General features: G+C 22.4%; 4 protein-coding genes across 4 annotated transcripts; 2 read left to right on the top strand and 2 right to left on the bottom strand. All coding sequences in view use genetic code 6, as the record gives it.

Moving 5' to 3' along the window:
* TTHERM_00411500 (hypothetical protein) lies at positions 1-2,793 on the bottom strand (the record flags this gene model as incomplete). The annotated part of the gene is made up of 10 exons (XM_001020844.2): positions 1-534; positions 599-806; positions 871-1,000; positions 1,059-1,329; positions 1,398-1,848; positions 1,909-2,141; positions 2,202-2,384; positions 2,431-2,485; positions 2,560-2,586; positions 2,678-2,793. 10 exons carry the CDS (start codon positions 2,791-2,793, stop codon positions 1-3), a joined length of 2,208 nt encoding a protein of 735 aa, XP_001020844.2.
* Positions 2,794-6,312: 3,519 nt separating this feature from the next.
* On the top strand, positions 6,313-8,603 carry TTHERM_00411490 (hypothetical protein; the record flags this gene model as incomplete). The annotated part of the gene is made up of 16 exons (XM_001020843.2): positions 6,313-6,363; positions 6,420-6,469; positions 6,599-6,688; positions 6,751-6,834; positions 6,891-6,980; positions 7,040-7,129; positions 7,187-7,276; positions 7,338-7,427; positions 7,482-7,577; positions 7,636-7,743; positions 7,799-7,888; positions 7,947-8,036; positions 8,089-8,178; positions 8,229-8,318; positions 8,381-8,470; positions 8,522-8,603. 16 exons carry the CDS (start codon positions 6,313-6,315, stop codon positions 8,601-8,603), a joined length of 1,371 nt encoding a protein of 456 aa, XP_001020843.2.
* Positions 8,604-8,816: 213 nt separating this feature from the next.
* On the bottom strand, positions 8,817-10,236 carry TTHERM_00411480 (histidine phosphatase family (branch 2) protein; the record flags this gene model as incomplete). Its single annotated transcript, XM_001020842.2, has 2 exons — positions 8,817-9,434; positions 9,583-10,236. The coding sequence occupies 2 exons, from the start codon at positions 10,234-10,236 to the stop codon at positions 8,817-8,819; spliced, it is 1,272 nt and encodes a 423-aa protein (XP_001020842.2).
* Positions 10,237-11,710: 1,474 nt separating this feature from the next.
* Positions 11,711-18,413, top strand: TTHERM_00411470 (hypothetical protein; the record flags this gene model as incomplete). Its single annotated transcript, XM_001020841.2, has 2 exons — positions 11,711-12,470; positions 12,781-18,413. The coding sequence occupies 2 exons, from the start codon at positions 11,711-11,713 to the stop codon at positions 18,411-18,413; spliced, it is 6,393 nt and encodes a 2,130-aa protein (XP_001020841.2).
* Positions 18,414-18,770: the final 357 nt, after the last annotated feature.

The following is an 18,770-nucleotide window of genomic DNA, read 5'->3' as shown; positions in this document are numbered from 1 at the left end:
TCATTTTCTTGAAGTGCTAAATGGAGTAATATTAGAAATAGCCTTGCTTCTCTAAGTATTCTAGTCTTCTTATGTTTTAGAATAGAGACTGTTATTATTGCTTTAGTTTTAATTTGTATTTTTTATGGTATTTATAGTTTTATTTTTTTGATTTGTTAAAGTTTAAGTGTTTGAAATTTGTGAGGTATCATCTCCTTCATCAGAATCACTAGAGTAATGCTAAAAATCTAAGTTATATGAAAGTATACCAGGTTTAAAAATTAAAGAATTTTTCGATCTCTCATCCATGTTATTCCAATTTTACGGACTAAATATTTCAAATATCCTCATAAAATTAAGCTTAGTAATATTGTTTGTTTCTTCGAAAAGCCTTATTAACACATAATCTATTATTTTATTATCAAAGTCATTTGATGCATAGTTAAAAGTATCTTTTATTTGTTCCCAACTAACTTAGTAGTTAGTTTCTTAATTTCTTTTAGAAAAATAAATTTCAGCATATTATTTTAAAGCAGCACTATTTTTAGATATTTCCTATTTTAAAATAATTTTTATTATTTATTAACAAAATTGAAAGAAATAAACAATAATTGATTACTTCAACACACTTTTCCCAGACTATTTTTTCATCTTCATCACTTTCATATATTTTTACATTCCCAATAATAAATTTGAAAACACTCCTTGCTACTTTGTAGTGACATTTAGCACCTAAGTTTACTTCTACCATATTATCTTAATTATCTTCAATTAAGAATCTAGAAATTAGTAAGGCATCTTTTTTATCTGGGACATTAAATGGATCCCTTTATTATAAAAAATAATAATTTTAGGATTTATTTATTTGTATATTAATATTTAATTAGTTACCCTCTTAACTTCTTAGTCAGATACTCTAAAGAGGTAAATCCTACTCTTTTTATCTATTGAGTAATCAGTCTTTAAACAGCATTTTCTAAAGGAATTCTTTTTAGTCTTAATCTAAAATTGATTTCTTTTGCTAATTTTTTGTGTTAATTTATTTTGTTTCACTAAAATATAACTAAATAATAATGTACCTATCCTGAGAACTTACTCTGATTCAATTTTAGGCACTTTAACAATTTTCACTGTATCATGCTTTTGTAAGATGTTGTTGGATATAGAAACAATTTAACCTAAACTTTGAGGATAATTTTTAATGTCAAACTATTAAATTTAGTTATCTAGAGCTTCAAGAGTTGCTTGAGATTTTTGATACTTTTTTTGTAAAATCTATAACTGTTTTGTTAAATTTTCTTTCTCATTTTTTAGTCTCTCTTTTTCTAGTACATCATTTTTTTTAAGGGTCTTTATTTATCAAAATATTAATTGAATTAGAGAGTTAAAAATAATTATTAATGAATAAATGGATAAACCTGGAGAATTTCTTAAAGCTCTTTGATTTATTTTCCCTACAATTCAATTTATTCTTTTTAGTGGTTTAAAAGAATTTGGTTCCTTTCGTTGTTATGGAAGTCTTTTATTTGTTCAAGATAACTTTTTGTGTTTTTTTCTTATGGTTATGCTTTTTGCATCTTTTCAAATTCTTCTTTTGCCTTTTTCTATTCCAACTCAAACTATCTGTAGTCTTCAATCTATTAGCTTAGTCTAAACATTTCATCCATTTCCTCTTCTTCTATTTCTTCCAATTCCTCTAGTCTATAGCGCTTTATCTTCCCTTATTTGTTTAATTAGTCTACTTACACTGATAACTTATCATTTGTGTCTTACAAAATAGTAAGATTAGTTTTAAGATTAATGAGGTTCTTTCTCATGCTTCTAGGACTCAGCTATTCAAACTATTCCTAAGGTATTTCATCCTCTGCTCTATTTTTTTATTAAAATTTAAATAAAATACTCTTCTTGCAAATTAATTGATCAACTTACTCAAAATGTAAATTATTTTAATTTTCTTCATTCCTCTTTGTTTCAATATTTAACCTTAATTGCTGTTATTTTATGATTTCTAAATAGTGCTCATATATTTCCATAGTATTCTGAAACTCTCTCCTTTTTAAAAATTTAGGATCTTTCTTATTCCTTTCTACTTGAATTTCTTTTTGATCAATTTCTTCTCTCATATCTTCTAACAGCTTCTTCAAATTTACTATTAACATACTCTTTATTTCATAATCAATTTAACATATTTACATAAAAATTATTCTAATAGTGAAATATACCTACTGTTCATAGATTTTTGGTCCTTTTTTTTTTATCACAAACTATTCTATTTTCAAGATATAATCAACTAATTTCTATGACTCATCTTCAATTTACTTTTGTCTCTCCTTCATCCTAAAATTATCTTCCTTAAGCTTATTCAAATCATTCATCAAATGAACTTATTCTTCAAAAAGACCTTCCTTTAATTAAATTGTAAGAAACTAATGTTAATAAAATTTATTATACTTTATCCTTGGCTGTTTTTACTTATTACCAATTCATCAGTAGTCTTTATGAGACACTAATTATTTTAAAATTATATTATTATAAAATAAATGCAAATACTATTCATATCGCTTGTTTTAATCAACCTACCTTTATTCTAATTTTTGAGATGATGTACTATTATACATTAAAAATAATAATTTTTAAAATATCATTTATTTTGTTTTATAAATTTGAAGATTTAAATTAATGAATGCAATAATATTACTCTTAGTCCAAAGCTGAGAAAGGTCTATTCATATTATACTGCGATTGGGTTTTATTTAATGCTAAGCTTTTAATATTATAAGCACTAAAAGGGCGATTTTCTGATGTTATACTCATTTTAAATGGGAGTATATCTTAAGAGTTAAAATATTAAGCTTTAAAATCTTTTTCGTTGAGTTTTGCTACAATAAAAGATTTATTCTTTAGTGAAATAATTTTAAGATAATTATTATAATGCTTTTATCAGCTTAATGCTTTGTTCACCAACTTAAATTTGTTTAAAATGATAAATTAGAAAAGATTAAGAGTGTATAATTTTGGTATATTTATAACTTTTAATATTTACCTCTACAAACTATCAAATCTTTATAATAAATTTTATGAAACTAAAAGAAGCTTTTTGACTGGAAATTTTTTTAAAAATTTATAATCTTTAATTTCATGTATCTTGCTTTTGAAATATGCTAAAAAATTATTTTAAAAAAGCAATATTTTATTTAAGCAAAATAAGAATAAACAAAAAGTAAAAATTATTTAAAAGAAATCAAATATCTACAATTAAAAATTCAAAAAATTTAAAGTAATACTTTACATTAAAATTTTGGTTATTTTAATATATAATTTTTCTTTATATATTAAATATGATAAATACTATGTTTATTTTTTACTAATTCATTGATGATCTCTCAACTTTTTTAGGCAGATGGATATTTTATTTATTAAAAAATCAAATTAATTTTTTTTTCAAAACAATTTAGTTATTAATTAACTTTATTTATTAAAAAGTAAATAAAATGTATTTAAAAATGAAACATGTTACAGTTAATTGATTTATAAATATAATTTTTTGATTAAAAATATCTTTATTTTATTTTAAAAGTATTGATAAAAGAATTTTTTTCGTGATAAGAAGAGATAAATATTTTAAATCCAAGGAAGAGTAGATTAAGATTATCTATCTAATCTATTATCTTTAGAGTTTTTTGAATTAACAAATTTACTGAAAACTTTTTTTAATAAATTTATCAAATTGTGGATATAAAGTAAATTAACATTTAAAATTCAGACAGGTGAATATTAAAAAACTTACCTGAAATGATAATTAATTTTTCTTCTAATTAATTTTAAGATAAAAGAATTTGTGATTTTATTTTTCTTAGTCACAAAAATCAAATAAGATGAAGAATATGTTTTTGAATATGATTGATTGATTTATTTTTTGGTTAGATAAAAAAGTATTAGAATTATTATAGCTTTATATAATATATTTCTAAATTCTTAGATTAATTACAGAATGATGTGCAAGTTAAAAAATTTTAAGACAAATAATTAATATTGATTTCTTTTTATATTGAAAAAGAATTTTTATACAGATGTAAACTAAATGTCCTGTTATAGTATCTACCTTCTTTTTTTTATTTTTTCATTTCAGAAGTAATTTTTTTCTTTTTGAGAAGAAATTTAGGATAGAGGAAAAAAGAATATTTTTTTTAATTTTAAAAATTATATTTTTCTCCGCTTTCTCATAAAAAAAAGATAATAATTAGTATATATCTTTAATCTTCTTTATTTATATAGACATCTATCAAAAAAACTAATTAAATATTATTTTTTGAAAATGAGTGGATTGTAATTTGTTTCTTTGAAGCTAATTCATTAATTATTTTTCAAGTCAATTTTACAATTACAATTACAAAAATAAAAACAAACAGATCTTTAAATAATTTGATGAGTTTTTTAATGATTTTTTTCAATTTAAAATTTTTTTAAAAATTTATTAGATAAAAAAGAATCATAATACCAAATGATACTCTAGATTTTAACATCAACAAATTAAATTATTTATTTTGCTAAATAGCTAAACTCTATTTACTAAAAAGTAATTTAATTTTTAAAATGATAATATTTAAAGAATTACTTATATTTAATCTTCAAACAAAATATTTTTTTTTATATTTTTTAATATTTGCTTTTAAATTTATCTATGGATATATTTATATCATTGAACTTAGAATATATTCTTATTTATTAACAAGAAAATTATTATTCTTAACTTTAACTAACTAACTAACTAAAAGCATTTTTTTAAAAAGTCAATAAGTACAATCACATTTAAATTAAAGAAAAATATTACAAATAAATTAATGAATAGTTTCCAGTATTTCATAATTAGGATAAGGGAAATAAAAAATAATTTTAATTCTTTGTATAATATTTTAGAGAACAGTAGATATGCTTATCAATTATTAATTATTCATTTACTTAAAGAAAATATAAAATTACTAAACAAACAGGAAATTTTTCTTAAAATTTAATACAATCTTTTGACTTATATTTTTTTACATAGAACCTTCAATATTTATAAATTAAACAAGCACAAATTTATTATTAATATATTGTTTTTTAGTTTTTTACATATTTAATACCAATATTTCTAAATGTAATAATTTGGGGAGGGAATATACTCTAAATTTCAATTTGAAGTAATATTTAATCATTATGTTTTTAATTTACAATTAATCTTTAGAAGAAAAAATATAAAGATCAAAAATACATACCTATAAAAAGGGCACAAAGTATTTGATTGATAAAGCGACTTAAAGAATGTAAATAATTATAATTAAATTAAATCAAAAAAATAAATAAAAAATCTAAAAATTCTAAAAACCTAAAAGGGAACAATTAATTTTAAATAAAAGATTTTATCTAGAGTTAATCAAATAAATATAAATTATCATTCAATTAAAACACTTGTATTAAGTTAATAGATTATCCTCCATAATAAATTACAAGTAAGTTATTTAATTTTAAATTTTATTAACATTAATATCAATTCTTCTTTTTTAATTAGTTAAATCTAAACAGCTTCTTTTATGATAAACTAACTTTCACCTTAAAAATTTTAAGTTTTTTAAAAATAATTTTAAAAATAGAGTATTATAGTTAATCGCTTTTATTGTTCTTTAAATATTTTATTTGAAAATGCAATAGCTTACTTTTTTTATTCATTTTACAGAATCATATAATCAGTAAATAATATTTATTAAGACTAATGTGACTAAAAAAGCTTAACTCAGCTTGTAACAAATATCTTTAAAATTAGCATAACATGCTTAAATCTAAAAATTCAAAGATATCCGAATCATTTTTAGGGTTTACAAATAAAATTTTTAGTTTCTAAATGAATAGAATTTATAATGAGAAGCAAAATAAATTACATTTTCAAAACAAAATTAGGTGAGGCGCCTTAAATTTTTAAAATTAGAAAAATTTTACTTTTGATAAAAATCATTTAAATTAAATTTATAAAATCTATAATTGTTATCCCATAAAGTTACTATTCATCAAATAATTATTTGATTTTTTATTTAAAAATAAATCCACGCATAGTTGTCCCCCATATTCAAAAATAGCAAATTCAATAAATTAAGATTAAAAATAATTCTATCAAATAAAAAACTTACTAAAAAGTATTTCTTCGAAATTATTTATTGTTCTATTTGACAATGTAAATATGTTAGTAAACAATCGGAATTATTTAATTAATTTACATTTTACTTAACTTAATTATTATATAATTAATCAGATAAAAGTTATTATTTCCCATCAATCACAAAAAGAAAATATCTTATCAAAATGAAATCGTTCAATAGATTAAATACTATTGTCTCTATCAAGCTATCAAAGGTAAATTGTATAAAAATTGCGTCATATTAGTTAATAATTCTAATTAATTATAATAGATGTTTTCACTGACATACCAAAAGCTCTCTGTATTGTCTCTTAATCTTTAGTAAGAATTATTTAATTTAGAATTATTAGTTAATAAAAAGATATAATCATTGACATAGAAAATAAATTAAATATAATTTCTATTTCTATTTATCTTAATTATAGAATATAAATCAATTTTTTATATTAGGGAATAGTAAATAGATAATGAGGACATAGAAGAAATTATATCTGTGTTAATATCATCTAATGATTTATCATCTTTGGAAATTCAATTACAGTAAATTATTTTAGCAATAAATAAATTTAATTCGTTTAAGATTTATTTATTTTTATTAATAGATCTATTTATACTATTAATTTGGATGGAAATTTGCTTGATAAAGCTAAATGCTAAGATCTTTGTACATTAGCATTAGATCTATCGTATAAAAATTCAATCGTTGGTTAAATATCTATTTATAGAATTTTAAAATTAAAAGGGATAATAAAATAAATAGTGCGGGGATATAACACTTAGGAACACTGCTTTAATCATGCTTTAATCTTACAGATCTAACATTACTGTTGAAGTAAATTGAGATTCTTTTTTCTATATAATTTAAAAAATAAAATTTAAATTAATCAAAAGCAATAACAATATCTAAGATCAAGGAGCTATTATTTTAGGAAAAGAATTACAACACCTAGACGGAATTAAATATCTCACTATTGAACTATCGTATTTTATTATTATTGAAGAATTATTTTAGGAATAAAATTATTTAAATAAAAACAGATAGACATAATTAGGCAATAGAGGGATTAGCAGTTTAGTGACTTCAATAGCAAGTATTGCTCCACTACTATATTTAGCTTTAAATTTCAAGTAAATATCATTTGAAAACTAGATAATTTATTTCAATTGATTATTATTTTGTTAAAAATAGCTCTAATTTATTTGGAAACTCTGGCTTACATTCAATGATAGACTCAATTAAAAACTTAAGCATGCTTAACACTTTAAGTTTAAGCTTATCGTATAAAAAATATTTTTTATGAGAAAAATCTAAGAAATTATTTTAATTTCAAAGGAATAATAAAATAGCTAACATATCGTCCTGCAATATTATCTCCACTCTAACTAAGAATAATAAATTGATGTCGATTTCTTTAAAATTATCTTCAGTGTAAATCAGTTATTCACTTCAATTTTTTTGTAAGATAAATTAATTTATTTTTAATAAGATTGACAAACTTAATGAGAAAGAGCAGAATTAATAGCAATGACATTTATAGTATTTGCCAAGGGATTTGTAGATTTTTTAATCTGAATAATTTATATCTAAGCTTTAGGTATGATATAAATATAAATTAATAAAAATACGAAATCCTTTTATTTACCTATTAGTTAAAATCAAATTGGAAATTAAGGTTTACAAGAACTATGTTCTTAAATATCTTGTTGTCAGAATCTACAAAATTTGTATTTGAATCTTAGGTAACTAAATAAGATTATAATAAAAGGCAAGTTTTTTATTTATTTATTTTAAATTTAGTTAAAATTAAATAGAAAATAAAGGAATATCAAGTATAGGATAAGGAATAGCTTAAATTATAAATCTCTCTCAATTAAATTTATTATTAAGGTAAAATTCGCTAATTTTTTAAATGTTAAATAAATTACATTTTATTTTTTAGTAATAATAAGATAGAAAGTGATGGAGCCAAAGATTTAGGACAAGGAATTGCATAGTGCAGCAACTTGAAAAAACTCACAATTAACTTAAAGTAACATAGTTTTTCTAAGTCATAATTTTTAATTTAAAAATATTCAAAAGTGATAATTAAATTAAGGACTAAGGACTTTAATCTTTGGGTTAGGGAATTTAATAATGCTAAAATATTGAATTTTTAAGCATCTCTACTATGTAAATAATTGTTATTATTTAAACACTACTAAAAATTAATCTAAAATTTGTAAAAATATAAGAAACAATATAGTAAGTCCTCCTGGTTATTACAATTTTAGTAAGCAAATAATGAATTGCACAAATCTTACATTTCTGATAATGAAAATATTGTAAATTCATTTCATTTTGAATAAGATTAATTTTATAAATTTAAAAAAAAGCTAATTAAAAGCAAATCAAGTTTCATAATAAATTACAGGATTAATATATAAAACATAAAAATTAATATAATTTTATATTTGAGCAACAAATAATAACCATAAATAATATAAAATAAATAAATATTTAACTTACTACACAACTTCATTTATTATATTTCTATTAAAAATAAATAAATAAATAAATATGTATCCTTGAATATATTTTGTAAATAATTTCATATACTTTAATAAATTAGTTAAATTAATTTAAGAAAATACATAATTCCTATAAATAAACTACATATAAATATTTCTATCATATTTATTCTTCGATTTCTTCATCTTCTTGTGGAGCTTGAAGCATTTATTTTTATAAATTTTTAATTTCTTCTTCTCTCTCTAAGATGTGCTTATGATGGTAAAAGCAAAGCTATCTAGCATTTGGGAGTATCCTCGTTTTAAGAAAAGTTTTAAATAACTTACCATCGCATTCCTCTTAATATTAGCATAGTTTTATTTTCAAAGGTTTAAAGTCATACAAAAATTTTATATTTCCGTTATTTAAAAATTCAATTATAACATGAGCTGCAAATGGAAGTAATTTTGTATGAAATGATCTGCCTAACATAGTATTTTATTCATCTCTTGTTAGCATATTCATGAATAAGGAAATGATGTTCACTTCATGCCCAGAAAATATGTGTAGCTTCTTTGGATTTTTACTTTCAATAATTCTTAATAGATCATGAAAGAATTTTTAGCTTGCAAGCTTAACTAAACTTCTATGTCCAAAATAAATTTCATCAATAAAAAATTGTGTTCCCATTTGGATAAAAGAAATGTCGGATTTATCAAAATTAGGAATAGGCAACCCCTCACTTTTATGGCACATGTAAATATCATAAATATCTGCTAAATCTTCGTATCCATGGCCCTAATTAATTAGTGATAGAATATAAAAAATATTATTTATTTCTTAAAAAATAAAGAACAAAATAATTAATTTTGTTAAATAGAAAATATTTTCTCATTTTGCAAAAATCAAAGGGTTTTTATGTATCAAAAGGAATGAAAAATTGTACTTGAATCATTTTAAAGCCTTCTACTTCTCTTATTTTTGCTCTAATCTTTTAGTATTCGTAAGATTAGGTTATTATATCTTGCATGAAATTCATTGGCTTAGATTAGAATACTTTATTTCTAATTTTTTTAATAAGAGGACATTGTTCCTCACCTAGTAAGAAAGTGTAATCTTTCTTGAGCTTATCTTTATTATTTGTTGTTTTTAAATTTCTAATTGGCTTATTTAAATGCTCGTTGTGAGGAGATGCATCTGGATGGAACCAATTTGGAAATGCTCCTAGCAAAAATGACATCAGAGAAGACCTAGTTCTTTCAATGTGAGAATGCTTTACTCTAACATGTTCTTAAGATAAATTATCATGTTAAGATAAAGTCTCTTCATTATGTTATTCATTAACTTCTTGATTTATTTGCAAGAATTAACCATAAATCTCTCTAAAAGTTTATCCTAATCCATGTAGTTCAGTATGACCTTTTTTAGTCAAATCACCTCGCTAGTAGCCTTACCAAAGTTCATTATTATAGTAATGTTTATGATTAGTCGTTCTGCTGCCATGCCTAAAAAATATAACTAAACTTTTAATCTATTTTTTGCTTGCTTAGGCTTGCTAAATCTAAAAATAAACTGCAATCAACAAAATAAAAAATCTCATATTTTTTAATAATTTTATAAATATTAGATTAATAATTGGTATTATTATTTTGGTTTAATTGATCACTAATATTAATTCAATTTATAAATGCTAATCTAATTCATTAATATCATCAAAAAATTATTTCTTTAAAAAATAAAACATAAAATAATTTAATCAAATTAAAAATGATTAATTTTTACTTCTAAAAAATAAGATATCATTTTTAAATCTGGAATAATTTAATCAAACTTTTTAAACACACAACAGTTTCAATAGTAAAAAGATATAATTTCTATTTTGACTCATTATAAATAAACTCAAATATATATTTTAGATATGAATAAAACTATTTTGAAAAATTTATTGAAATTTTATGAATAAAATTAAGAAATTATTGTTTAATATTTGAATTACTTTTTAAATAAATAATCTCTTTACTAAAAGCAGATAGTCTATAAATTGTTTATTAACTTTTAACTTTAAAAGTATTTTTAAACTAAATTCTTCTGTTGTTAGTATTTTCAATAATCCTTTTTGTGTTTATAATGTAATGAAACTAAAATAAATAAATACTTTAATTTTACCATAATTTATTTATTATTTATTACATAAATCTAATATTTTTTTAATGAATTTTACATCACTCACATTTTTAAATAGTTTCTGAGGTTCCATTAAAATAAATGTATTGCTGGATTTTCCTGTTTAATAGATTTAAAATATGTTTCTAACTTATATTTTGAGAAAGTTAATAATTAATATTTATGGTTAAGATGAAATGAAGAAAAATAATAGTTGATATTATAAAAAATGTAAGCGTATTTACGGCTTATCTAAAATGATAATGTAAGTAATTAGTTTAATGGTTAAAATTAATTGTTAAAAATTTTAAGATTTAATTAAAGGAATGAAAACATAAGTAAATTAAAGAAAATAATCGTTAAAAAAGTTGATGAAAGATTTTGAAATGAAATCAAAGTAAATTTAATTGATTTGTGTAATCATAATAAAAAGTTGCGTCCATCCTAACAAATTAACAATAGTACAAAGAAATTTAATTTAATAATTGTTAATTTTGTATTTGGTCTATTAATTCTTTGTGTTTTGTAATTTATGGACTACCTAATATATCTTGATATCAAAAATGTGGTTATTCTAAGGAATTTTTTATGCAGTTTATAGATCTTGTTAAATATTAATTTTATATGAATGTTGTAATGATTTATTTTTCGTATACATCAATTATATATTCAATTACTTAATCACTACTTTATCAAACAATCAATCAATCAAGCAAGCAAATAACAAACAAACAAATAAATTTTGATATTTTAAAAGATAAAAAAAGAAACTATCAAAAAACATATTTTTAACAAGCAAAGCATAACCTACATAAAGGGCAAATAAAAGTCAGTATAGTAGCAAAAATTTATAATTCTATTTCAAAGGATAGACATATATAGTTAGAGAATCACAATTAGATTTAGAAGATATGGATTCAAGTCGAATTATTGGAATCCACTAGACAAGGAACCAATTAGGAATACAATCTATTAACAGCAATAATTTAAATGAATCTATAGGTAGACTTCTTTATTTTTAAGAAAATCAGAAAAGAGAAGGAGCTGCTGTTTTGGTATCACCACAACATATTATTACCCCTATAGTAAATGTGGTCTCTCCTTAAAGTAAGGAGTTTAGTGTTAAAGATTCATTTGTTTTCTAATCATCATTAGGAGAATATGTAGGCGTAAAAGAACTTTTCTTTGAAAAAACATTTTAATACGATGATTGGAACGAGGCATCAATAGCCGATTAGCAGTATTGTTGTTGTGCTATCATGCAACTAGAAAAACCTATTAGAAATGTTAGACATTGTGGTATTGTTAGCATTTAGGATTATAGCGACTTTTTCAAAGTCCACACAAATAAATATCTTTATCTTCCTTCAGGTAAAAATGAATCAACCTATGTCATAGAAAACTTTGAATAAGATAAATACTTTGTTTCATTCGATGTAAATTAGCAAACTCATTTAAATGAGTAAAAAACCTATCAATAATTTAGGATAAATACATAAATACCCGTTTTTGTTAATGACATAGAAAGTTTAGGTGGTTTATGTTTAGTAGGGTTTGCTTAGCAATACTTGTAAACGAGTAAATTTTAGACTTGGATATTGAGCAAAGATAATTTTGAAGACATTCATAAATGGCTTAATGGCCACAACGCTAGTTTTACTGTTGATTATGGTAATTTATGATTTATTAATTTATTCATTTGCTTTGTTTAGCTTTTTATTAATTTAGTTTATGCTTTAAAATATTTTTTTTTAATTAATACGAAAAAGAATGAGTTTTTTTTATTTAACGATTGTAAATAAGTATCTTACTTACTATCATTTGTTTTATATTTATCTATTTTATTAATTATTGTCAATTATCAGTTAAAAATAAATAAATCTAAATTTTGTTTATTACTAATTTTATTTATTTATTTATTATTACAGATAAAATTGATTATTAAAATTTTAATTAAATATTTTTATTCAATTTTTTATAGAAACAACTATCGATAGTAGTAGAAATTTTAAGTCTAAAGAACTTAAAGATAGCAAAAATGCTTAAGCACATAATGGTAAAGTACTATGCCTATTTAAATTAGAAAAGTACTATGCAGCAAGTTGTTCAGAAGATAAACAAATCAAGGTTTGGAATTGGAGAACCGGTAAATTAAAAAAAATTTTTAAGACCGACAGACCTTGTAAATTAGTATTTGGAATTAATGAATTCCTTATTGGCGTGGAAGGGAATATGATGATAGTTATTAATTGGAAGAATAAAAGAGTTGAGAATATTTCTACGCATACTTGTGAAGTCAATATTGTCCGCCCAGTTAAAAACAGAAGTGATAAAATTGATAGGATAATATTAATTGACATTCAAAATTGTATTTACCTCTATAGATTTGATTAAAAAGTTAAGGGCTTTTAACTTGAGAGAGAACTTTTAAGATGGGATATACCAAATGATGTTATTAACAACTGTTTAAATTACTCAGAATCTTAAATTATATTCTCAACAAAAATTAGCGGAAATATTAGCATATTTAATTGGGTGTAAGGTAGGGAAGAAAGAAGATATGAAACCAAAGAAATTAATAAGGGAATTCAAACTGTAAGCTAGAATTAAAATGGAATTGTTTGCATGATGATCCATCCTTAAAAGAGTAATTATATCTTAATAAGTTGTTAAAGCGGTGCTTTTGGAGTTTGGGATACTGAGAGAGCAACTATAGAAAAAAAGATTGCTCAACTATAGAATCCTATTTAAACAATGGATAGATAGTCATTTAATTAAATTGTTATATCAGATGGAAAAGATTATTAGCTTTTATAAATCTCATAAATTCTTAACTTTTAATCAAAAAAGTATACAAGTTACCACTTTAATGATATTAATCATGTCTTACATTTGGATGATGAGTTCTTTTTGACTTCAGATACTTCAGGTAGGCTTAGGATTTGGTAGCTAGAATAACCTTACATACTTCCAGATGGTATGATCGGAACAGCTAATCATCCTGTTTTTAATATTCTTCAATGTCCAGAACTTAGTTCTTTAAATAATTCTATTTCATCATCAGCTATTCATGAAAGTAGTAAGCAATATAATACAATTTAAAATAAGCAAACAGACTATTCATCAAACTAAAATTATTAATAATTTAACTAATAATCTATTTAAAGTAACAATAATAATCAAATTGCTAATAGCTATAGTAATTAAAATTAGTAAAATAATTACATAAATGATCAAACCTACGAATAAGAAGAAGCAAACAATCATATTAATGATTATGAAACTAACTAAAACCAAGAATAATTATCAATGAAGCATTTATAGGCAATGGAGAATGATTAAGAATAAACATTTTCTAATTCTAAATTTGTAAATGATTCATAGGATAATATATAACCTGAATAATAATAAAAGCAGGATTTAATTTTAGATATCTAACAGTAGAAATCAAAATATGATGAACTTGAATATGCTGATTAAACTCCTCAATTTAATCCAAGCTCTTTTGAAAATTTAAACAATGAGAAATCTCAATCTGGAGAAAAAGGATAGAATAAAGTAAAGCTTCTTAATTTGGAAGAGGCTTTCAATATTAAGAGATTAGAGCTTGAAAAATAATAACAATAAAATAATAGTGGAGCAACATTGTAGCCAATTTATAGTTTGTATAGTAAAATACCTACTGCTTAGTATCAATCAAATCACTTGTAAGCCTAAGATCAAGAAGGTAAACTAACTGATATTCAAAACTAGATAATACAAAGCGACAGAAGCATGGCTTCTGAGTTTAGTTTGTATAAGCATAACAGAAATAACTCTAGAGAAGAAGATCATGAGATTCTCTAGCCAGATTTAGGAGAAGATGATGATGAAGGTAGATAATTGAATTAAGATGATTGTGAATAAGAAACTCTATGTTTAAATGATAATATATAAAAAGATTAACAACAAAATACTTTAAAGGTAAACGATAATGATGTCCATAATTACAATTCTGTTGTAAGTAATACAAGTGAATCATATTTAGCTGCTATACACTCTCATCTTGTACAACGTCCAAGCTTATAAGCTGAAAATATTCAATAAAATGTACTTAAATAGCATAATGAATCTAATTAAATAAGTAATAGCTAGCTCAGTAATATGATAAATGTAGTAAATTAAAAACTAATTTAAATAAATTCAGATCCATAATTATAGTAATCAATAAAGAGCAACGAAGCATTTAAGTAAGCTTAACAAAAAGGAAGTCCATTGATAAGCTAAGAAGAGGCTTAATAATTGAGAATGGAATTAGAAAACCTGAGGTTAAAAATTAACGAGTATAAAAAATTAAACGATTCGTTAGACGTTAACCAGTAAATAATAACAAAAAAGTTAAATATGGAAATAGAAAAAAGTGAAAGTGAAAAATTAGAAAAAGAGAAATTGATAACTGAGTTAAATCAGATAAAAGGAGAAAATGATATTTTAAAATCTAATTTATTGAATTTGCAATTAGAAAAAGATCAATTTACAAGTGTTAATAGTAACAAAGAAGAAGAAATAAGATAATTGAGACAGATAAATACCAATTATGAAAAAGAAGTACTCTAATATAAATAATAAAAAGAAATACTTGAAGAGGAAATCAGAGTCATTTAGTAAAACTAAAAAACAGATTCTATGATGAGGGAAAACATTTTTAATGAAAACTAAAATCTCATTAAAATTAATTAAGAGCTGAACTTGAATGTGACTTCTTTGTAGAGTCAAATACAGAATATGACAATTTAGAAGCACTAAGAGAATTAAAAGATTTTAGAAGAAAATTCTAATCTTCTGAAATAAATTTCAACAATGAAGATAGAGAAGTAAAACTTGATAAGTTAAAATGAAAATCTTGTAAATAATAATCAATAGTTGATTAATCAATGCAATAATATTGCTAAAGAGAAAGCAGCTTCAACATAAGAAATCGAAGAGCTTAAAAAATAAAATACAGCAAGCAGAAAAGAAATAACTTTTTACTAATAAGAAAACAGTAAATTGTAACAGTAAAACGAAGCAACCCAGAAAGAGTTAGCTAATTTAAAGCATTAATTTGATAATTCTAAGTTAAATTACTCAAACGAAAGATAAAATTTCATAGATAAAGTTAATTAAATCATTACTGAATAAGCAAATGAGAAAAACCTAATCTAACTTACAGAGTGCATTAAAAATTCTTAAATTTCAGTGAAAGAGTTGGAGTAAATCTAAAAAAATATTTATGAAAAGCAAATAAAAAACCTTTACAGCTAAATTGACGAGTAATAAAGAGAAAACTAGCGCATTTTAAAATAAACATCTTAAATTGAGATTTAAAATAAAAATTTAATACAAGATATTGAAAATACAAGAAAGGAAAATGAAAGACTTAAAAGCGACTTACGTAGAACTAAAGATTCTCTTGAACACTGGGTAAAGTAATATAGTGTTTTGTTAGATAGAGAGAAGCTTTAAATTAAGAACATAGAATCTAAAGAAGAACTTATTCTACTTCTGAAGCAAGAAATAGAAAAATTAAATTCTCTTTATCAGTAGTAGCTTCAAGATTAAATAAACCATAATGCAACGATTAATGGAAATTCAAATAATAATATTTATGAATAATGCAGAAAGGAATTGCTACTGGATGAATGGAATTCTCTTCTCTCTCTTATAGAAAATGAATCTATGGCTTAGTTTAGCAGAATAGAATAAACTAATAGAAAATCAGAAAAGATAGCTGTAATCCCATAGGCAAATATTATTTAAACTCAGCAATTAAAGCACTAATTCTAACCTGTGCAATAAGCAAATTATTTTTCACACTAAAAAGATCCAAGAAATTCTCAAAATTCTAATTAAATTTTCATATAAAAAGATTATTAAATTGCAAGCCAAAGTGATAATAAATCTAATTATCAAAATCCTCTATCATAAATTACCTAAAACATTCCAAGCTAATCTAAATAAAATTCTCAAAGCTAATTATCTAATAGCATATCACCTCTCTACTCAAAAAATTTATTTTAATAATCAATAGACATTAAACAACCTTCAACTCCAAATCAAATAAAATCCTAAATCAACTAATTTGAATAAAATTTATCTTAAAAATAATTCTAAAATAATACTTCACCTAATTTACAGTCAAGCTAAATCACTACTTCTCCATAATCTTCAGTTAAAGCTTAAGTAAGTGTCACACAATAATATAATACAAATATAAAACCAAAACCATAACAAAGTTTTAATGGTTCAGAAACACCTCAAACACCATCTTAGCCTTATTTGAGTGCAGAAAAACAAATTCAAAAACCTGAAAACGAAATTAGTTAGTAAAATAACTCAGCTCATGAGAAAAAAAAGTTTACAAATTATTATTCTTATCAAAATGAAGCAATTAATTAAAAGCTAAATTCTAACTAAGCAATTACTTAAAATGAAAATCAGAAATAATTTAATCACAGCAGTTAAAATAATTTATAGACTAAAAATTTCTTCTCAGCTTAAAAAAGTGAAAAAGATACTAATACTTAAGGCCAATACAACAATCCTAGCATCACCTAATAATACTCTTCTAATCATAATACAAATAACAACAATAGTAACTTGATCCATTACAGAAGCAAATCAGACATTAGTTAATCTAATTAATAAGAAATGATAAACAAATCAAAAGAAAAGGTATAAGTATAAAATTATATCGAAAGTCAGCCTTAAAAAGAAGATATATCTAATGAGCATAGAAGCAAAAGCCCTTAATCTGTGAACATCTCAAATTAAATTTAGCAATAATAAAAAAAGCAGTAACAACAATAATAACAATAATAATAATTATAGTAGTAGCAGTAGTAATACCAATAAAACATTTAAAACTATTAATAAAAAAATGTTACCTATTAAAATAATTATAGCAACAGCAATTAGAATAATTTAGTTTAACCTGAAAAATCAGATAGATCTATTTCTGGACTATAAAACTTGAAAAATATGAAAAAGAATATTTCGCTTACTAACGTTTCTTCACAACCTATTTCAACATTGAACATAGCTACTATTTCTCCAAGTTCTTATAATGATAGACCTTCTGAATTTATCAGAAGATAAATTGAGCATTAGCAATATGTTTAATATATAGACACCAAAAATTATGACTCCCTTAGATCTCTCACTCCCTAACCAGCTAAATCTAATTTTGTTTTCTAATCAAACAACATCAATTAAGAAAAGCAAATAGTTACTGATTAAACTACATAAAATACCTAAAACGAAGAGATCCTACCAAGAAGAGATACATTTGATCCTTAAGCCTTTAAAAAAGAAAAATTAGAAGTATAAACAGATTATCCTAAAACATATAGTAGTTAGAGTCCTTTAGGAAGATTAGCAACTACTCCAGTTACAGGCAACTCAAACATAGGTAGTATGATTTATCCTAGTTATTTAGGTGATACTCGTAAATAAATATCTTTTACACCTACTCCATCTGTCAAAAAATAAAAGATTTAAGAAGCTCTAAAAATGACATACTTAAATAATAAAGATGAATAAACATAATATAATATTTAAAAATTATCTAACCAAGGAGCTGTATCCTAAAATTGATGAGTTATCATAAGACAAACAAAAATAATGTAAAAAAAAAGAAATTCCATTTTAAAATTAATTAATTATTGAGGTAAATCCTAAAAAAATTAGGATATTTATAATAAAAACTATAAAGCTCCTTTCTTTTAAAAAATAAATGATTAAATTCATTATTTAGTTATAAAAATAAATTTTAATTGTTTTTTATATTTATATAAAATCTTTCGATATTTTATTTACGATACTACAAATGATTAATTCCTAATTTTACTTATCGCAATTTGCTATTTTAAAAATACTTCATCACCGTAATTAGCGATCAAGTACATAATTTTTTTTTTCGAAAAAAAAAATTTTCTTATTAATTAATATTTA

Source organism: Tetrahymena thermophila (genome assembly GCF_000189635.1).
Source record: "Tetrahymena thermophila SB210 genomic scaffold scf_8254555, whole genome shotgun sequence".
NCBI classification, from domain to species: domain Eukaryota; phylum Ciliophora; class Oligohymenophorea; order Hymenostomatida; family Tetrahymenidae; genus Tetrahymena; species Tetrahymena thermophila.
This window is presented reverse-complemented; position numbering and strand designations above follow the sequence as displayed.